This window comes from Epinephelus lanceolatus, chromosome 18 (assembly GCF_041903045.1).
Source record: "Epinephelus lanceolatus isolate andai-2023 chromosome 18, ASM4190304v1, whole genome shotgun sequence".
Lineage (NCBI taxonomy): Eukaryota > Metazoa > Chordata > Actinopteri > Perciformes > Serranidae > Epinephelus > Epinephelus lanceolatus.
In genome coordinates, this window is record NC_135751.1 from 3,598,763 (window position 1) to 3,620,887 (window position 22,125).

Below are 22,125 nucleotides of genomic sequence, written 5' to 3' on the forward strand. Positions count from 1 at the left end.
AAAATGTCATTGTTTAAAAAGTATTTCCCAAGTGCTTTTAAACAGAGCAACACATTTTTAACACAGCTTTTTTAGACATCCTAGTTTTATTTTGGATGCTTACATTATTTTAGTTTGCACACAGAAATGAAAATATTCCACAAAAAACAAAAAATACCAGGGTCAAAATTATTAGCCCCCCGGATCCTAATAGTCAATTGTGTATCCTTTTTGCTGGATAACAGCCTGCAGTCGTTTGTTGTAGTTTTCAACAAGTCTCTGACACTTCTTTTGAGGAATCCCAGCCCATTCTTCTTTGGCAAATCTCTCAAGCTCCTCCAGATTTGATGGCCTTCTGGCATGGACGTTCTTCTTTAGGTCACCCCACATATTTTCAATGGGATTTAAGTCAGGGCACTCAATTACATTCACTTTGGTCTTCTGGAGATAGTTCTTCACCAAGAGAGACGTATGTTTTGGATCGTTGTCATGTTGGAAGACGAAGCGACAACCTAGACCCAGTTTTACTGCTGACTGCTTAAGGTTTTCTTTCAAAATCTCCACATATCTTTCTTTGTTCATGATTCCTTCCACCTTGACAAGATTTCCAATTCCAGATGCACTGAAGCATCCCCACAGCGTAATACTCCCACCACCGTGTTTCACTGTGGGGACGGTTCTTTGGGTTATATGCCTCTCCCTTTTTTCTCCAAACATAAGCAGTGTCTCTATGGCCAAAGATCTCTAGTTTAGTCTCATCAGACCATAGGACACGCTTCCAGTATGCATAATCTTTCTTCAGGTTGTCCTGAGCATACTTAAGTCTGGCTTGAAGGTGTCTCTTCTTCAAAAGTGGAGTTTTCTTGGTCTGCAACCTCACAGTCCATTCCTGTGCAGAGCTCTAGTGATTGTCTTCTCAGAGACTATGATTCCTGATGTGTCCAAGTCATTCACCAGTGTCTTGGCAGTTGTTCTGGGGTCTTTAGACACATCTCTCACTAGTTTTCTTTCCAGGGTCTTTGAAATCTTTCGCTTCCTACCTCTGCCAGGCTTGTTCTGTACTGTGTGGCTGTCTTTGAATTTCTGAATTATACTTCTCACTCCAGTTCTTGACACTTGGAAATGCTTGGATAGCTTTATATATCCTTCTCCTGCTTTGTGTGCATCAATAATTCTTTTTCTCAAGTCCAAACTGATTTCTTTAGTTTTCGGCATGGTGCTTTCTAAACTGACAGCTCAATGACCCATACTGAGGCTTTTATACCATGTTTTAACTTAATTGTTGAGTGAAATCACCTGATTCACCTGATCACCTTTAAGTACATCACCTGTGAAGTGAAAGCACATCATTGCACAAAAGTGGTTTGTGCAATGACTTAATAAATGGTCATTTCTTAAAGGGGGCTAATAATAATGTCCCTGGTCATTTTAGTTTTTTCTTAAATAATTCTGTTTTGGTGTGCAAATATAAATAATTTGTGCCTTCTTAAGAAAACTAGTATGTTCAGAAATGCTATGTTGAAAATTCCTTGCTCTGTTAAAAAAGTACTTGGGAAAATCTTGAAGAAACTTCAAATTTCATAGGGGGGCTAATAATTTTGTCCTCGACTGTATATATGGGACATACACACGTCTGCGTAGGGTCCAGTGTTTGCATAGACTACTGTAATATTTCCCTTGTAACAGTATGCAATTCACATTCCATTCAATAATATATGGTCCGCATCCTTTTTATTTTAAAAAGTTGACTGCATTGATGAATTAATTACTTATTTGAAAGAGGAGGGAGTGCTCCGCCGCAGCCGCTGTGTTGTTATTTATGTTATGCCAGCAGAGGAGCTGCGAGTAGCCTCTCTCTCCATTAGTTCCGGTGAAAGCCAAGATACTGGGCAGGCCAGGCACAGGATTTTAAAAGACTAAGCCAAGAGTTATTTTCTGCACTACAGAGGTGTTTTAATTTGGTTAATGCTGCAGCATGTGTTGGTCGCTCATCACTGCTCCTTTCGTTATTGTTAGTCTCTGGGTAATGGTGTAAGTAAGTATTCACAATATACAATATGCCTCGCAAATGTAATTACTTAGACAGTGAATTAACACAAGCTTGCAACTGCCGTCTTTTGTGAAGATGAAACACAACAAGTTAACTTTACCTGGTCCACATTGTAGACTGTCCTGGGGCCTGTATCACGAAGCGAGATCAACCTTTCCTGGGTTACCCAGACCTATCCTGGGTTGACTAACCCTAACAATGGCAATCAGGATAATCGGTATCACGACGCTGGATATCAACTCGGTAACTCAACCCAGTGTTGCTTTATCAAGAGCCGTGAACAAGCATGCAGCGGACCAATCACAATCATGAGAGAAGCGCAGCGTCACTGAGCGTCACTGAGCGTCCTCACTGAGCGTCCTCACAGAGCGCCGTATGTGAGGGGAAAAAAGTATTTCTCGTGAGGATCAGAGATTAATTCTACTAAAATATGAAGAGGAGAAAAGCAACATTAGAGAAAAGGCCAACACCGTGGCAGCTGCAGGAGGAGGGAACATGCGTGGCAACGCATAACGGGATGAATAATGTTTAGTTTCAGTTTAGATTAGTTTATTTGGACATAATGTTAAAAACAGAGAGTATAACATTTACAAGATTAAAAAAAGAAAAGTGCTGGAGAGGTTAGAAGCCACTAAAAGCTTATCAAAGAAATTCCCCTGTCAAAACATCTATGAAATCACATAATAGAGAAAAAAAAAACGGGTCAGGAAAGAAGAAAGAGAGGAGGAGAGAGGGAAAAATCAAGACAAAACAAGGTAGCAAATAAAATGATGTCTAGGTTAAATTACTCATCTCTGGTTCAAGTAGCTACAGTACCTGTACCTGTACATCTGACACTGATCACACCCTTGAATCCCATGAAATCAATGCTGCGCAGATGAATTGCGTGTATTACAATTATCGTCTAACATCACTGCGTCTGATAAATTGGTCTTCTTTGTCATAACGTTATATATGCTACAATAAAGCTTAAAGCTGACGTCACAATTAAATCATATCAACACCAAATTAATAGTCTGAATAAAATCATCCTGATATTGAGCTGTGTTAGAAATTAACATTATTAACAAAAATATACCTAGTCTCCCTCTTTAAAAAACAAAAAGGAAAATCCCTCAAACACCATGAAGTGTGACGTAAGTATGTTTACGTTCACATTTCTCTACCGTCTATGAGCGAGAGGAGATGTGTGATTAAAAACGGAACGGAACTATGGATATAAGGAAATTCTTCCGACCACCGCGACCTAAAACTGCCTCCAGTAGGGCAGAGCAAGCTGAGGAACAAGCGACAGCGGAGCAGGAGCACTTTATCCCATCTACTCCACACTTCAACACTTGGTAGTAGCTTCCTTGTTTGTTTTTAAATAACAACTTCTCATCTCATAAAGCATTCTTACAGATTGTGATCCTGAATCTCCAGAACTGTACAATTAAGTTAACTGCCCCGTCTCTCAGGAGTAACTGCTGTGAAAATCCAGCTGTAAACTGTTGCCAGTTTGTGAAGCAGTCCTCAGGAAAATGGAGGGAACACAACAAAATGTCCAGGTTGTATTGTTGAGGAAAAGTGTTAAAAATAAATTCTAACTTTTATTCTTCCTCTCTTCTTCCTTTGGCAGTCTAAACACAAGACTGATATAACTGAGTAAATGTGACATAACCCCTATATCTTAGAGACTTAGTTTTCCCAAACATATCTCCTAGAGCTCCACTTGCAGAATCTGCTAATACTGATATCCCATGTAAAAATGACGTGTTCATCAAGGAATAGGCCAAGGTATTTATACTTATCTGTGAATTTTTATGACCAAAAATAAATTGAAATTCACTTCTTTTCTTACCAGGTTTTCTAAACTCTTTAACCTCTGTCTTTTTGGGATTGATAGAAAGACGCCACCTCTTACACCATTTATCTGCACATATTAGCATCTTTTGCAAATCTTTGTCATTTTCTGCCAGCAATATTATATCATCTGCATAAAGCAGGATGCTCAGTTTATTTCTCCACATTACTCCCATTCCAACCTGTTTTATTTCTGTTACTAACTCATTGAGAAGAATAGCAAATAGATTTGGGGATAAAACATCACCTTGCCTCACCCCTGAAGGTGTAGGGAACCACTTAGTATAATATTCATTTAGCTTGACATAGGCAGCAGATGCATTATAGATTGATTGCATGGCATGATAAAATTTTCCTTGAATTTCTGTTTTAAGGTAGCCTGGAAATCCAGACCCAAATCTAGAAAGATTTAGGGTCTGGCCATGAGTAATGAAAATGGCCCAACTCGAGGGGTGGCACCAAGCATGCATTTGTAAATATCACTGCACGCAATTGAATAACACTACGACCAATCAGAACAATACACGGGGTGACGTATACGCTTAGCTACCAGCGGAGCTAACTGGTAGAGTAGACTCTTGCCGTATCCGGTCGGCAAAACAGCAAAAACGTCCTTCTTGCAAAGGAAAGACTCGAGCGCCGTCTTCTGTTCCTCTTTTAGAGAAAAAGCCAAGTCTAACTCGTTCATTGTAGCAGCCAAAGCCGTTTCAAAAAACTGGTGTTCATCTGTAGGCATCTTGCAGTTTTAAATGACTGATTCCGGACTTCGTCGTTGCAGCACTATCGTCATCTGTTTAGCTTACCTCTGGCCCACCTATATCAGATACACCGATGTGATTGGTGCAGCTCGGTTTCATGGGCATAGGTAATGAGCATCATTACTGATTGCCAGAGTGACTCGCTGAGCAAATTCAAATTGTGCTCTCGCGAGAACTCTGGATTTCCAGGGTAGTTTGAAGGAGCCTAAATGAAAAAAGTCTTTTCTCAAAAGTCTTTTGAAAATCAGTAAAACAAGCAAAAGTAGACCTATTTTCCTGAATTTTATTTCTAATTACAGTACAGGCCAAAAGTTTGGACACACCTTCTCATTCAATGCGTTTTCTTTATTTTCATGACTATTTACATTGTAGATTCTCACTGAAGGCATCAAAACTATGAATGAACACATGTGGAGTTATGTACTTAACAAAAAAAGGTGAAATAACTGAAAACATGTTTTATATTCTAGTTTCTTCAAAATAGCCACCCTTTGCTCTGATTACTGCTTTGCACACTCTTGGCATTCTCTCGATGAGCTTCAAGAGGTAGTCACCTGAAATGGTTTTCCAACAGTCTTGAAGGAGTTCCCAGAGGTGTTTAGCACTTGTTGGCCCCTTTGCCTTCACTCTGCGGTCCAGCTCATGCTTTGGACCTATTTATTTTTAGACAATCAGACCTTTTGTCTGATTGTCTAAAAATAAATAGGTCCAAAGCGTGATTTGACCAAAAACTACATTTCCCACAATGCATGTCGATTATGTTACCCATGAAGTGACGGCTTCCCGCCACTAGACGGCAGTGTTTCCACATCAATGCGATTTATCCAACAAGTGGAATTGAGAAATACAAATAATGATCCCAAAATGTCCAGGAAGAGAAAAGTCTGTCACACATGTTCTTAGCAGCTCACAATTGTTGGTTTTACAGTAATTAAGCCCCTCTCAACTATGACAAAAACGTTTTGAACAAAGTTAATGTCATAACTTGTGTTTGATGTTATTTTTCTTTATTCACTTGGATAGTTTGATCCTTGATTGATGGAGTTATGTGGGTTTCATAACCTGACAAATTAAAAGGATTTATGTTATAATAGAGCAACAAGCAAACATATTTTTTTCTATGCAACTGTAATATTTGTAACTTGAATAAGTAATAAATTCAGAGTTATTTAACATTAAGGAGTAGTTACATTTATTTTACATTACATTTGGTTACATTTAGTTACATTTATAAGTTACGTCTGGCCCTTTGAGGGCAGCCATTATGCTGATGTGGCCCTTGGTGAAAATGAGTTTGACACCCCTGCATTAAGAGGATCTCTTTGTTGCCACCAGCCTTCAGACAGATTGTCAAGAGACACGTCCTTTTCACTGGGTGTCCTATACATAACAATAATGTTGAATGACATTTCAGAAGAGAAAATTACAGTAACTTCAACACATTCTGGGGCGTTTTTGGAAAGATCAATCTGTTTACATTGTATGTTGTTTTTGACAGAGAGTAGAAAAACCCTGCCTTTGCAATGAGCGTAGTCTCCTCTGAAGGTCTTGTATCCTGTAATATTAAAAATGCCTGAGGGAATTGTTGGAGTCAGTCAAGTCTCAGATACTGCTAAGTGATCAAGATCTGAGTCAAACATTAACTTTTTAAGTTGTTCTGTTGTAGATATGGTCATTAATGTGCGCACCAAACATCCCCTTTGGCTTAATTGTTGGGTCCCAAAAAACCCTAGCATGATTAACAGTCTGTAGCACTTAAGTTGTTTAAATATTGCCATGTTAACAGCAGATGGCACATTAGCAATAGAATTTTCCATGTCCCTTTATAAGTCAGCCTTACCATCGCTGCAGCTCTGAGGCCTGTGTTGCCCACACTGGCCAGCTTGTGTGGCTAGTGGTGGCAGTGGTTCATCAGCTGCTGGTTTTTGGGCCATAGGTACTGTTGGGATTCACAGCACAATTTATTTGTCTTTTGGTAAAATCTAAACTGGAGATTTAAAGGCTTTTTCCTCTGCATGCTTTTTGTCTTTAAACAAAGAGAGCTATGTGACACCCATCTCCAGGAGGTCTCACCTCACACCTCAGTGAGACACAAGTCTCACAACTTGATTGGACAGGACTTTTAGGCCCTGTTTAGACGACGGTTTCTCTAAAAACGGAAAAGTCTGTCCTTTGCGTTTTAAAAAACTTCTGCGTTTATATGACGCCGTTATTGAAACGATCCCCGTTCACACGGAGCCACAAAATCTACTGGAAATGCTGTAGTATGCATGCCAGGCCAATGGATGGCAGTGTAAATTTGCAAAGCAACACCACGGCATGACGCCATGCGCCTGCGCTGAAGCGCCTTCCTCTACAATGCGGTGATTACAAACCAAATCAAAGAAGACACAATGGCAAAAGCATGCACAGATAACTTTGTCTGGATGGACAACAAGGTGGAGATGCTACAGTAACAGATCTACACTTCACTTCAAATCAACAGCGAGCACAAGCAGAGCTCAGCATTGTTGTTGTGACGGTCGGCATGCCTAGTGACTGGACCCGTAATGCACGTGTGCGAAAAGTCTCCGTTTTCAGAGGAACTGCATATTGCAAGTTTACATGACAACAGAGATGCTGCCGTTTCCAAAACGTTGCACTCTGGAACCCGTTTTCAAAACGTTGCATTTTCAGGCACCCAAAATGCCACTATCGTGTAAACAATCGGCCAAAACGCAACTAAAGTCTACCATTTTCAGTTGAAATCGTTGTCGTATAAACAGGGCCTTACAGTGACATGTGATTCTGATGTCACACGCATCTGTAGAAGGTCTGCTCCCTTCAGACAAGCTCTCTTACTCGGGAACTGCAGAGCAGCCCACACCTTTTTCCTGCTGGGCCTGGACCAGCCCAGATGCTCAGACCCTTGCTCCTTGCCCTGAACCATCAAAGGTGGGGCAATTGATCACAGACTCTCTAACCTGAACCAGAAAGTTAGAGGTGCAAGCACAAGGTTTGCAGCTAGTTTTCCAGCAACAAGGAACTAAGTGAGTTAGCACCCAGCATCTAACTTTGCAAGGACCCCGAGTGACTGGCTTCCTCTAATCAGAACCTTTGGAACAAGGACACAGCAAAGACTGCAGCTGGAACCACAGCTCTTCCCAGCCTTCTTCTGCCGCCTAACAAAGCAGCACACCACCAAGTGACTCTTTCTTTCATCCACTCAAGGATCGGTAATGTAACAATTGGGCATAGCTTTATCACAGATTTACAGGCTAAGCAAGTCTGTTTAACTTGTTGTATGTGATTTAATGCTGTCATTGAGTTATTGTTGTGATTGTTTGCAGTTAGGTCATTGATTAGTTGGCTTCGCCAAAGCTAAGTGTTTAGTTTGCTAATACTGTTCACAACAGATTCTTGCACACAACTAAACAATCTCTGCACGAATCCAGACTGTTTGCAGCACAAATCACATTGACATAGACTCATTAACAAATAGGCTTTCAACAGAGCTACACCCAACCAGGCATCTCAAAGTTCCCGCTTCTTTTCCTTTGTCTTTGTCCTGACCACACGGTCAGACAAACACCTCCCCCAACTGGAAGTCAGCTTTGATTCGGCCATTTGTAGTCCTCTGTTGTCAGCCATTTTGGTTTGTAGGCCAAACGGCTCTTTGATCACCACACCTGCCTTTGTCTTTCTTCTCTCTCTCTCGCACACACGCACACACACACACACACACACACCAAGCTTGTATATAGTTAGTTAGAATTTGTGTGTTTTGGTTTGCTTTGCTAGTTTGTGAATAAATATAATTCTTTGGAATCATACCTGCTGCCTGTTTAATGTTGCATAAGAGTGAATGAATGGTCAACCTCTGCTGCGTCAAGAACTCCAAAATCCTTCAGGCGTTACTGTTAATTTTGGTTGTTGTCATTAATTTAATTATTAATCAAACTCCAAATTAATAGTTTAGCGTATTTTATGAGACTGATATCTTTAACTGGCTATCATTTTCCCTTTACGGGAATGGTGGCCCACGAGGTGATTTAATGTTAATTAAGTCACACTATTTAACATAATTATGAATTATTATTAATATTATTAATTATTTCCGATAACCAAATGACCCCAACATAATTGGTGCCTCTGTGTGATGCCCTAATATGTTGATCACAACATATTTGGTGCTGCCATGGGAGACCGAAAATTATGTTTCCAACATATTTGGTGCCTCCGTGTGAATCCCGAATTTAAATCCCTACATATTTGGTGCCCCTTGGTGAGGCCTAATATGTTGATCCCAACAGTACAGACCAGCTAATGTCTACCAATGTTGAGGGTTTGCTGCAATGCTGGGGTGGATTCCCAATGTATTCCTCAGCTGCTGGGCCTTGGCTGTAGGCATGGACCAACTGATGTCCACCAGTGTTGAGGATCTGCTGTCACAAACTGGCTCAGTGAATGTGACAAGTAGGGAGTCCATACAAAAGATTTCGTTACAACAAACGTAATTAATTAAACTAAGATTAACTTAAATAAAAAATGGAGTGTGTATGTCAGCAAAGTCAGTAATTGAAGCCATGCATGGATGTGTAGGTAAGGTACACAGTGGAGGTGTTGATGGTGCAAAATCAAAAAGCAATGATACAAGGTGGACGTCTGCTGTAGGAAGAGGGAGAGCGAGTGTAAACATGATGCAGCTTTTATAGCCTGGAAGGCCCAGCTCACCTTAAGGCAACGACCCCCCCATGTTAGCTAACTGCCTGATGAGTTTGGCCAGGACATTCGAGACAATGGGAGGGGTGTCACACCCACCCTCTTAAGATCAAGGTTCCACCTTAAACACAAATCATACTAAACAAAGTTTGAAACAATACAATATGTAGAGAAAGGAATAACATTTCCCCACTTTTGACTTGTAGTCTACCAACTGTCCCCCTTACACTGGACTGGCCATCATACAAACATACGTTCATATGAACATTGACCTAAACCTCCACCCACCACCAGCCATCTTACCAAATCAAATCCCTCACCCAGGAACTTTGGATCCAGAGGAGCAATTTAAGGATGAGGGTCCACCAAAGCATCCATGTGAAGGCTCTGGGATAGTGCTGTGCTTTGACACCTTTCTTCACCAAAGCCCACTCCCTTAGAGTTTGTGCAACATTGATGAGGTGCTGGGTAATTATCTGTTTCAGGTCAGGAGCTGTGTGTTTGTGGGGGAGACAGAACGCCCTTTACCTTTACCTCCCTGAACCTTTTTTTTTTTACTTAGCAGACCTTATAGAGGCAGAAAAATGCTATATAACACACTAAAGAAGAGGGGAAACCCCAAAAAGCATAATAGGTCTCCTTTAATGGAAGCTGTTGTGTCTTCTCCTTGCAGGACATGTTAAACAGTAGTTTTAAGGTAGATCAGCACAGAAGAGAAAGAAGCACAGGTGTTACTGATAATGTGAACATATAATTTAACATGTACTGCATATTCCTGTTGTAATGATGGCCATCGCTCAACCATTTTCTTTTTTCTCTCTCACTGAAACACGCACACACACACACACAGTGTGTGGTATATGGACCTGATCATACAGCTTAGTCAGTACTAGTAATATTAGTATTGGGATGTGCACTAAGAAGCAGGCACAAAATTCACGTCAAAATTTCTTGCAACATTTTCTAATTTCATATACAGTATGATAAATGATGTGGCAATGTTGTAGAAGAACAGTTCCCCTGCAAAAAGCACAATTCTAACCATACAGGATCATTTGAACCTCTGTTTTTCAGTGCATCATCTCAGCAGTTTGAATACATCTTGGGTGTACACACATAATAACATGCATTTTTGTTTCTTCTGTCATTAAAGGGACAGTTTTAAAGGGTAGGTTGGTAAGAAAAGTCTGTGTATGTGTGTGTGTGTGTGTGTGTGTGTGTGTCTAGGTCCATTCTGGATCTGTGTGACACTGGTGTTCTCAGTAGCAATCAGTGGGAACTTGTCCACCTTCCTCAGTGAGATGGGAAACCCTTCCTACCACTACAGACCACAGTTCCACAGAGGTTAGTAATCCACATTATGCCAGAATAGTTTCTTAGATGTTCTTAGTCTTGATGAGTCTGCTTTCTTTGTCCTTTTTTTTCTTACCAACAGTCACGATAGCTGCATTAGTGATCTTCATGTATGCCTGGCTCGTGCCGATTGGTTTATGGGGTTTCTTGACCTGGCGTCAAGGGGCTGAGAGGCAGATTGGAGGCTATTCATTTCTGGAGACTGTGTGTGTCTATGGCTACTCCCTCTTCATTTATATCCCAACCTCGGTGAGTTCATCACTCCCTTTTGAGTTTTATTTATGGATGTCAGGGTCACCATAAGACAAAGACAGACAAACTATTTCAGTATAGAGCACCATGTGTATTGGCTTTAGTTTGAGTCTAAAGATGAAAAATGGGGAAAAGGAAAAAATCTGTCTAAATTATCCCAGCAGCTTGCCGTCTTTCCACCTGGTAAAAATCAAGATCAGAACAGTAAAGACAGACTAGAAAATTTGATAAGACTTTGTATGAATGTTATTATTATGCATCATAAGGTCATTCACAAGACATAATGCATTTATAAGGCTTTTAAAAACATGTATAAATCTTTGCATGACAGCTTATAACAAGGTTTATAAAGTATTATAAGTGTTGGACATAATTTCAATCAGGAGAGACTTGTTTTTTTATGGTAAAAGAATATTTATTAATGTACACATGAGAATAAAAATGTGGACAGTCTTTGGCGATTAGACCCTGTAGAGATGGTTTGATTTAAGGTGGGTGATGAATCCATAGTCGAATAGGGAACCTCCCCTGGGGTCTAGACCCTGGTGGTGGTAGAGGTGGTGAAGATGAGAGGAAGATGGAGAAATGCTGATGATCTGGATGAGTATGAGCCTTTGTTGAGCTTGTCCTGGACTCTGGATACGATGGCTGGAGGTGAATTGGGTGGAGGAGCGTGCGAAGATTCTTCCTAAAACGATGGCTGACAGCAGCAGAAGACAGAGCAGTTTTAAAATTTTGTAGTGGCATCCTGATTGGCTGAGAGAGATTGTGGCAATGTTTGATTGGATAACTATAAGAATGAACACCCATAGTTAGCTGATTAGAGGGAGTAGTGTGAGTGGGATGGAGAGAATTGTGAATGGATGAGCACAAAAAAGTCTTCCTGATTGAACTTATGCTGAGCTTCATGTGTTCTAAGTTTAGCATTCATAAAGCTTTAAACCTTCATACCAAAGTGACAATAGTGTTTGAAAGATGACTCCACGCACTGGGTTACACAGCACAGATATACTTACTTTACTTTACTACTTTAGTAATTTAAAGTTACTGAAATGGAATAAACAGAATATTAATGTTATATTATAAACATTAACAATATGCTATACCATGACTTTGTGAGCATTAAGAAAAGTGACAGCACTGTATATATGTATTAGCAATTGTATGACACTACAACACAATTACTTGGACTCATGAGCAGTATTTGCTGGCTGCAAGTAAAGTGTAAGACAGAAAATACAAATATAGTTGTGGTTCAAGTCAGCATGGACCTTTAAAACTTGAATCTGTGTAGGACCCAGACACCTGCATTAAAAATAACTGGTTTATGATGATCGACATTCATTTATATCCAAATCTGTGCTGGGCCACACTCTTTGGAAAGATTTTTGCTTCCTATTGGTCAGTTGCAGAAACATTTTGGGAACATGCTTCAATGGCTTAGTTAAAAACATCCACTGAGTTTGGTGACATTTTTTGTGAAAAGCCAATGCACTGGTGGCGCCCCCTAATGACCAATTTCAAATAATTTTACACATGTGGTTCAACATTATTTAATATATCTGATTCATAGTCTGATTTGTGCATTTATAGCGCCCCCCAAGTGGTCAATTTGAATGACACTTTCAGGGTATGTTTAAGGCATTCTCGGAACCCATTGGCTGTATTCGGCGTCTGACTTCCGGCAGACGGTGATACAGCCTCTGGGGGCAGACCACCGATTTTTTGGCATTGTGGTTTGATTTGGGCGGAGGAGGCAAATTTCCGTTTCCAACTTCGGTTTATATATAAGTAAATATGCTGAACCACTGCGATAGATTCAGAGTTTGCAGTGACGCCAATTATGTTCCGCCTCGTTAGTTCACTGCACGGACCGTTTAACCTGGCAACAACTGCAGCCGGCTCAAACGTGATTGGTCAATATCATGCGGACTACAAACAGCCTACAACAGGAAACCAGGGCTCCTCCGCTCTTCTTCCGGAGGCAAGATTTCCGGGGTTTGCCTACAGACTCTACATTCACTGAATGTAGAGTTTGTATATAGAGACTATGTTTAAGGTACTTAAGCGGATATCCCACAAGTTTCGTGATGATAAGCCTAACTGTGCATTCACACCAAAAGCGTCATGAGCGCCAGCAGTCACTCAGGTCGCTGGCATCGCGCTGCCTGGCAGCAGCTCCAGCAGGCGCTTGCAGTGGCCAAAGGGGCGGGGCTGGCTGCTGCAGATGTGTCCATCAAGGCTGACACGGCTGTTCACTTTACAAGGATGAACAAATATATCATTTATGTCTTCACTTTGTATTATCCATGACTTTCATTGCACAATTAAAATAACGCTAATAAACACAGTCAATATAGCCTTTATGAGTCCTTTATAATTATGATTTTACTCTCCTGTTGGCACGTAGGACCACTGAGAAATGTAATTGGTGGTAAATAAGCGGGAGCTCATTAATCGCACTTTTCGGAAGCCTCCTTTGTACTGCATCGGCGTATTTGCTGAGGTGACACAGGGCCCAGAGCCGTCGGGCCATCTGGGTCCACAGAGTCCTGCAAACCCGGCAACTCCATGGTGAATTTCACCGGCTTGTACAGCTCCGGGAGAGCCCAGACCTCCGTACTCGAATCCCGGTCTGCAATTGGCTGCTGCTTCGGCAGCGGCACTGCTCATTTGCATAAAGTTCAGCTTCTCTCAACTTCTACTTGACGCTCTGGTCGCTGGCATTGCGCCGCTCACTGCAGCCGATGCCCCTGACGCCCTTCGTAGCAAGCGTACATTGAAAATGAATGCCTGCCGGCCGCTTATGACGCTCATGACGCTCATGACGCTTTTGGTGTGAATGCACAGTAAGTGTTGTGGAGTATGATATATTTATGTGCTGAGCCAGGCCAAGTTCATTCAAGAATATTTCTTCAGAATGCAATGAGATATCAACAAGCTTTAATAACTTTTGATAAGCTTGGTCAAATAATGATCCACAGAAAATGTGATATGAATCAGACCTGTGGTTTAGGAGATGCCAAAAATGCATTTTTCAACTTCCGGTTTAGCGATTAATGGAGTAAGACAAGACTCTCTGGGCTCTTGCAGCAGTCTATAAAAATCCTTCTATAGACACACTTTTTGCACTTTTTGGTGTAAGTTTTGCTCAATACTTTTACTTTTGCCTCCCATGGAGCAAAATGCCTTCAAAATCCAAAACTGGGAGTACTTAAACCACACAGCCACAACAGCCTTCTCTGCACATTACACCGCCACCTGGTAGTGGTGACACTGCCTGCCCAGACGAAGCCGAGGGCGCCACAGTCACGCCATCAGATACTACGGCCCCCTCCGATTTCAAAGCCAGGCTGCTCCCTTCCCTTTGCACCGAGATGGCGGTAATCTTCAAGACCGAGCTTAAAGTGGCTTTGAACAAGAACCTATCAAACACATAGACTGTGTAAAAATATGGACATAGTCACCGTGATATCACCCATTGGTTTCTGAGGAGCGGGTTTGAAGCTCAAAGTAAGTGGCTCTGGCTGTCGCCATCTTGGCAGTGCCTGACTCCGCCCAACTCCCGGCCAATCAAAAATGGGCAAAGAGGCGGGCCAAATGAAGCCTGGTTGCTTAAACACACCCACCTCGCTTGAAGCTGCTAAGTTAGCTAAGGCTAACAAGCTACGTTACTTTGGCTAGCCCTGTGGTGTTGGCTGCTCCCACTCATGCTCCCACTTGGTGCCAGCTCCCTCACGAAACAAAATATCCAAAAGGCACAAACATGGCTGAGAGGTCAGGTTCAGTGACTTGCGAATTAGCTGAGATGACGCCTAGCAGACAGCCAGCAGCCATCTCCACCTTGCATCTTGTATTTGGACTGTTCTGAGTGTTCAGGGTTTCTGTGTATGCACATGCTTGTTTGTTTTGTTTTGTTTTGCCTTCACATATATATATTTTTTTCTTTTCCTGGAGGGGTTGTGGCTCCAGGTTTCACCACTCTCTCGATATATACAGCCATTCAATAGATGGCCACTAATATTAGTAACTCAGGGATTTTAATTCTAAAGCCATAGGGGTTGCTGTTCTAATTGGTATATTTTTAATTAATTTAATTTAATTTAATTTTAATTTTATATACTTTATTAATCCCCCTGAGGGGAAATTCAATTTCAGTACATATATATAATTAGCAGTACAGTTTTCACCCTCTAAAACTATATCTGATAAAAATGGCAGATATTTGTTGATTTGCAGACTGAATTTGATCTTGTCACAACCACTGATGTCGAGCGCCTTTTTTTATGCTCGCGTTCCACGTATTATGAGCATGCCAATAAGGCAAGCCGGCTCCGGGCACACCAATTACGCCGCCAGACAGCCTCACGTATGAAAAAAATAAATAAATTAAAAGATTCCTCAGGCACTTTACACACGGACCCAGCCACAATTATTTTTGTCTTCTGTTCGTTTTATTCTTTCTTATATACATCTAAAATGGTAAAAAAATAAAAAAATAAAAAAATAATATTAAATCACATTTTCCCATCTCAGGTATGTAGATTTTATTGATGCCACACAATTATTTTCAATGTCCTGACTGTAACACCAACTATTATAATCCAGTGTGAAACAGAGCTCAAGCTTTTTACTTAGAACACTGGTGCTAGGAAGTGCATTGTGATTTCCATCAGTCTTTATCACTGCTGCTCCTGTTGTCAGTACTTTCACTACTGCTGCTTTCATCACCTGGTGTAGAAAAAAGAAATCACTATATAAGAGTGCAGACATTTTTATCTACATTATATACACATCATGTACACATGGTTACACTCACAAACATATGACCATGTGTAAACGACAAAAAGCTGAAACTCTACACGAAATTATTGCATTATTACTGCTGTTTTTTTTTATAAGATTATCTATTTGGCCTGTTGCTTCAGGACAGCATGAAATGGGGAAATAGAGAATGGGCCGCAGGCCGGGATCGAGCCCGCGACCGCTGCGGCGAGGCAGCGCCTCTGTGCACGGGGTCTGCGCATGCTGCGTACAGACTACACTCCTGACCAGGCGATGAAAACGCCAGTAATAGGGGCGTCGGTAGCTTAGTGGATAGTGTTGATGCCCCTATTACTGGCATTTTCATCACCTGGTTAGGAGTGTAGTCTTCATCACTGTCAATGAGACAGCTGTCATCACTTTCGACTGGTGGAACCCTGGTTTGAAGTCCACCTTGTTGCTTCCCATAGAACATTGATGCATTCATTTGGTTCTGTGTTGTGAAAAAGCACAGAAATTGCATTCATATCCCAGCATGCTATTTTTATAATGTTTATAGAAATTAACTAGAATGTCATTTCCCAAAGAAATGCATGTGAGTGCTGAAATCCATCTAAATACAGCATTATTTATATGCTGCCGTTATGGCCGAATGTAGCCGTTATGCCAATGTAGCCGAATTTGCGACAAACAGAAATCTTCAAATAATGTAAAATATATTCGCCACATGAAGTCTATTCCAATATGTCAGCTGTAGAAGCAAACAATAAGCTGGTATGTATTTTTACCTTAGCACAACTTACCTCATATTGGACAATTTCTTCAAATTTGCAGCCTCCACACACAGCGGTTATTAGCCAAAGTGTTAGCTTCCATGAACCAGATGTAGTTCTCACTCCGACTGGTCCTACAAGAAACCAGTGCTTGCAAAGGTTCCTAGGTACATATTGAATATGCACAAACTGGCATTGGGGGAATACATACACTATCTCGGCTGCAGTCTGAATGGAAGTGGTATGATGCGAATTTGCGACAATCTGTGTCATTCCATAAGTTGTAAAGAAAGCAAGGGAACAACATTTAATAAAGCCCTGGAGGGTGGGAGTGGATGAACCCGAGTACCCGCCCGGACGGGACGCTCTTAAACTAAAATGAGCGCGCCCACAAGGAGGCAGGAATCATTTCATTGGTCAACAGTAAACCTGGCGTTCTATTGGTTCGGGGATTTTGATAGGGTTGTTACACAAAAAAATCCAAGCGCAGGGCAGAAATCTGAGAGCAGAAATTCGGCAAGCGCACAGAAGCAGTTTGAGCGTGAAGAGAAAAGCCAAAGCTCGAGCAGGAAATCTGTGCAAGCAACATGGTATCTGAGAGCAAGCAACATGGTATCTGAGTGCGAGCAACATGGTATCTGAATGCGAGCACACAGTCTGAGCAGAAACAGAGTCGATCTAAGCCCAAGCAGAGGCTATCTGAGTGCGAAGGCAGGGTTTTGAGGGACAATATTACAAAATCTGAACGTGAAATCAATAACTAATGCTCTCAAACTGATATACCACTCTCTTGAACAAAGATAGGGAAAAAGCTCCATACCTGCCTTGTAGCAATAATGCCTTCTAACATAAAAAATGTTTTGAAAAGAAAACAGGGCAATGTCAATCACGTTTTTCCTTTCTATTCAAAAATGAATCATTTTCCTAGTAATATAATAGTATTTAAATTGCTAGGACAACAATTTCTTAATTCACCAAGCATTATTGTTTGAGGATACATGGTTAAAAATGTCAAACTTGATGCAAGCCATCTTTTCATAGTTGTCCAAAAAGTTGTCGCATGAGGATAGAACCAAAATAAATGCAACATATCTTCAATTTCAGATTTACAGAAACGACAGTTTCTGTTCCCTTCCATACCCCAACCAAAGAGCATTTTTCTTGTTGGCAGTATTTTGTATGATAAAATATTGTGACTTGGAATCTATAACAGCTTTATAAATTACATCACATACCTGTCTCCATGGCAATTATATCAAATATTTCCTTCCAGTACAACTGAAACTCTTCTGCCTTGTCATTTAAATCATATTCCCTAAAAAAATGTACATTAAAGCATTGACCTTTTTTCTTTCAAGCCAATGACAGTTTATAATGGCAGGTTTTCACACCAACAGTTTCCTTCCAGCATTTCTCACTTTTTTTCTCCAAGCCAAAGGCACTGCAGCTACTAATTGATAATATTAGCATTCTGAACAGAATACTCCAAATGTTTCACAAAATATTTCATATGAATAGATATTACCATTCACATCTGTTATATCATTTATAAAAAAATAATGCCCTTTTGAACAAATTGTTCCCAAAACAAATGGAAAAAGTTTGTATTTAAATATTGGATGAATCTCACAAATTAGTTGTGAGGAGCTCCACTCAAGGATTCCAATATATTGTCTTTGACCATGATGCTTTTAACAGCAGGTTTAATACTTTAAGGTTATTTAACTTAACACCTCCTTCATCCAGACAGTTATACAAATATTTATGCTTATTTTTTTTCCATATAAAATCAAATACAACTTGATTATACCTTTTATAAAAATCTTCATCAGGAGATGAAAGAGACATCAACAGGTAAGTATACTGAGAAGTACACAATGAATTGACAAGGGTGACTTTACCAAACAAGGATACTGTTGTCTCCATTTTTTTAAGCTTGTGTTCAAAATTAGTTTTAACAAGTTCATCCATCTGTTTTGGAATATGAATACCAAGTACGTCTATTGGCCCATTTGACCATGTAAGTGCTGAGTTGCAAGATAGTTTAGAAATAGAACCATGTAAAGAATGTTCAGATGCATTGTGTCTGTGTGATTTTACATCTATTGTTGCTTTTAATTTGCAGCTATACTTTTAATGAAGCTTACATGTCATGACAGTCAAGCCGGATTGGCAAGCTGATCTGAGGTGCTCAATTTTCCGCCTCGTAGGTAGACATATTGGCGGAACCTTTTTGGTTTAAAAAGAATGAGGCACCCTTCCGCCATGGGAGGAGATGTTGATGACGCCGCACGTGTGACCCACTGGCGGTGGATAAACAGGAAACAGCTGATAGCAGGAATGAGCAGCTAGTAGCAAGAGGGAAATGCAAACCTGACAGATACGAGAAGTATTGCGCGCCCTCCTTGCTGTTACTGATACCTCTTTAGACAATTCCTACAAGTTTCATGATGATTGGCTCAACGGTTATGAAGTTAGGTCTATTTATGTGCTGAGCCATGCCCCCTCTAAAGTTTATTGGTCAATATCTTTAAAGCGCAATGAGATATCAACAAGCTTTTGATAACTTGAGAGGTTGGACCAATGAAGATCCACAGAAAGTTTGGTTCAATTTTGACCTATGTTTTAGATACAGATGTCAAAAATGTGTTTTTCAAAATATTCAAAATGGCAGAACATTTTACCACTGTGACCTTAATGGTTCTTGTGTATCTTTCATAGACCACATTGAGCTGCACTTGTGTGTCAAATTTCAAGTCAATCAGACCTGCGGTGTGAGGGGCCGTGATCACAGCACGCACATTTGGACAATCGGTGTCATATTTCTTAAGCAGCACTTGTACACAACTTCCAATCATTGGTGGAAATGTCATGTGTCTACAATGTATCATCTCATGGGAATTAGTGAAAACATTTCTGATTTAAAAAAATAAAAAAAAGATTAAAAAAAATAAAATAAAAATAATAGGGTCTCAGCCCTTCGGGTTTGAACTCCTAACAAATATCAAAGCCATGTTAAGCCCTTTATTTTCTAAAACACACAGTATTGGGCAATCAGCCAATCAAATGTAGTTACAATGTACAACAAAGAATGAAGTAGGGTGTCGCTGTAAGTGAGCATGTTAGCTCAGCCAACCTACACTGCAAAAAAAGTGTTTTAGTTCTAGCCATTATTTAACACCATATCTCAGGAACAAAGGAGGAGACATTTGGTCAGATAATTAATTGGTGACACTAATCTTGGGTGTTCACATTGAAACTGTGCTGATTGTATAGATCCTCCGTGCTGCCGGGGTAAATATGTATGTGAGGCACCCTTGTTTTAGAATATGTAGCTTCCTTGCAACAACATCCATATTTGAAGCACTGTCTACTGTCATGGCAAAATATGAGTCTGGACAGACATGGTTATAAACTAACTGCAATTGACTGGTTCACAGAAGGTGGTAATTCTAGTTTGTATCTATAACTCATTCAGTCTGTCTTTGGAGCAATATTCATACGTACTTGGACGGAGACGGATGGAATTTGTGGTGGCATGTCATTGAATCACACGGCAAAGTGGGAAAAAATTAGTGTGTCCACCCAGGTGTCATATTTCCATCACTACTGATCAGAAGCTGAAGCAGATAAATACCTGTAAATAAATACCTCTGCACAGTCATTTGTCCCAGGAATGAATGCTGATTGTTACCTTTGCCACTAAAGACAAAAGCCAGATGGTAGTGGGTGTCTTTGTCCAGTGAGAAAGGGGCTTTAGGACATTCTCATACCTATAGTTTAGATCATTTGATCCAAACCAAGGAAAATAATTTAGTTGTGCTAGGGCTCATGTTTACACAGACTTAAATGAATAGAGCTGTAAACATGTAGTCATGTGGACCGACAGACAACTCAGTGATTGGATAGTTTTGGTGATGTCATTTAAGTGACTATGTTTGAGTCCAGTATGTAGTTCTTATAATGCATTCATGGAAATGCCCCCATGTTACCAATGAATCATCCATAGGCTATGCATTTCGCTATACATTGCTCCTACAGTCCATGTCAAGGTCTTCACAGTTAGCAGTCAGCAGGTGAATTTGTAGTTAAACTTCGGAATTCATACTAAAATCAGACTGGTCCGTTTCTTTCATACTACACCACAGTTGGATTGTAAGCTGACTGAGACCCTTCTGTAAAGGCAGACTTGGTCCAGTTGTTTAAAGGGATAGTGCACCCAAAAATGAAAATTCAGTCATTATCTACTCACCCATATGCCAACGGAGGCCCTGGTGAAGTTTTAGAGTCCTCAGATCCCTTGCGGAGATCAGCGGGTGGAGCGGCTAGCATACCTAATGGCAGACGGCGCCCCAGACTAACGTCCAAGAACACAAAATTGAATCCACAGAGTACCGCCATACTGCTCATCCGTAGTGATCCAAGTGTGCTGCAGCCGCAACATAAAAAGTTGTTTAGAAAAACGTCATATGAACTCTGTTTTTAGCCTCACTGTAGCCTGTAGCTCTGACTGCTTCTCTGTGCTCCGTGTTCACGTGTGCACGCTCAGGGTGATCGGTGATGCACGGTCTCTGAAGAGCAACACTCTCGTCAGTACTGATGTCCAGATTCTCAAGTGCAGGCATCGCCAATTCCCAGTCTGAGCAGCAAAGACTTTCCTCATCCGATGGCATTGCTTTGCATTTGAAACAACTACACCACCAGGTTTCCAGTGCTCAACTCCGGTATTCTGCAGCTGGCTGAGGCTCATGTGCTGCGGCGGCTGCTTCATCCACTAGCCTGAGTTCCGTCCGTATACTCGGGCTCAAACAAATACGGCTCAACAAAGAAATGCTGTTCCTCCTCAATTTCAAAGTCTTCAGACATGTTGGGCTGTCCTTTGCTAAAAGACCATAGTGCAAATTATCTTTTAGCTCTGTGGTTACGTTGTCTCTCCCTGCGGTGCACGTGTCATGTGATGTAAACACGGGTGAGCAAAGCTCATGCTTTCGCTGGTCTCGCGCAGACGCACACACGTGAACGCGGAGCACAGAGAAGCAGTCAAAGCTACAGGCTACAGTGAGGCTAAAAACAGAGTTAATATGACGTTTTTCGAAACAACTTTTTATGTTGGGGCTGCAGCACACTTGGATCACTACGGATGAGCAGTATGGAGATACTCTGTGGATTCAATTTTGTGTTCTTGGACGTTAGTCTGGGGCGCCGTCTACCATTAGGTGTGCTAGCCGCTCCACCCGCCGATCTCCGCAAGAGATGTGAGGACTCTAAAACTTCACCAGGGCCTCCGTCGGCATATGGGTGAGTAGATAATGGCTGAATTTTCATTTTCGGGTGCACTATCCCTTTAATCTGCAACCGAGTTTGACTGAAATAAACTAAATATGTTGGGTCTGACAGCACCCTGAGATGTCAGTAACCAACATGTAACCTTTTCACCTCCAGGTATTGTGGATCATTCCATTTGAGTGGTTGCGCTGGACACTGATCCTGGTTGCCATGGTGATCTCTGGCTCCGTACTGGTCCTCACCTTCTGGCCTGTTGTCTGTGATGACACAAAGGTGATGGCAGTGGCAACAGTTGTGACCATAGTGGTTTTGCACACGCTGCTGGCTGTTGGCTGTAAGGTTAGTGAGCCAGATGAATGGGGTCTCT

At 41.1% G+C, this 22,125-nt stretch overlaps 1 protein-coding gene across 2 annotated transcripts in view; it reads left to right on the forward strand.

Moving 5' to 3' along the window:
• yipf2 (Yip1 domain family, member 2) overlaps positions 1-22,125 on the forward strand; it is a 49,802-nt gene that overhangs the window by 17,996 nt on the left and 9,681 nt on the right. For both annotated transcript variants that reach the window (XM_033644543.2, XM_078161727.1), the window contains 3 exons: positions 10,558-10,674; positions 10,766-10,932; positions 21,915-22,097. In XM_033644543.2, coding sequence (XP_033500434.1) covers positions 10,558-10,674; positions 10,766-10,932; positions 21,915-22,097 — 467 coding nt within the window. The remainder of the gene's footprint in view (positions 1-10,557; positions 10,675-10,765; positions 10,933-21,914; positions 22,098-22,125) is intronic.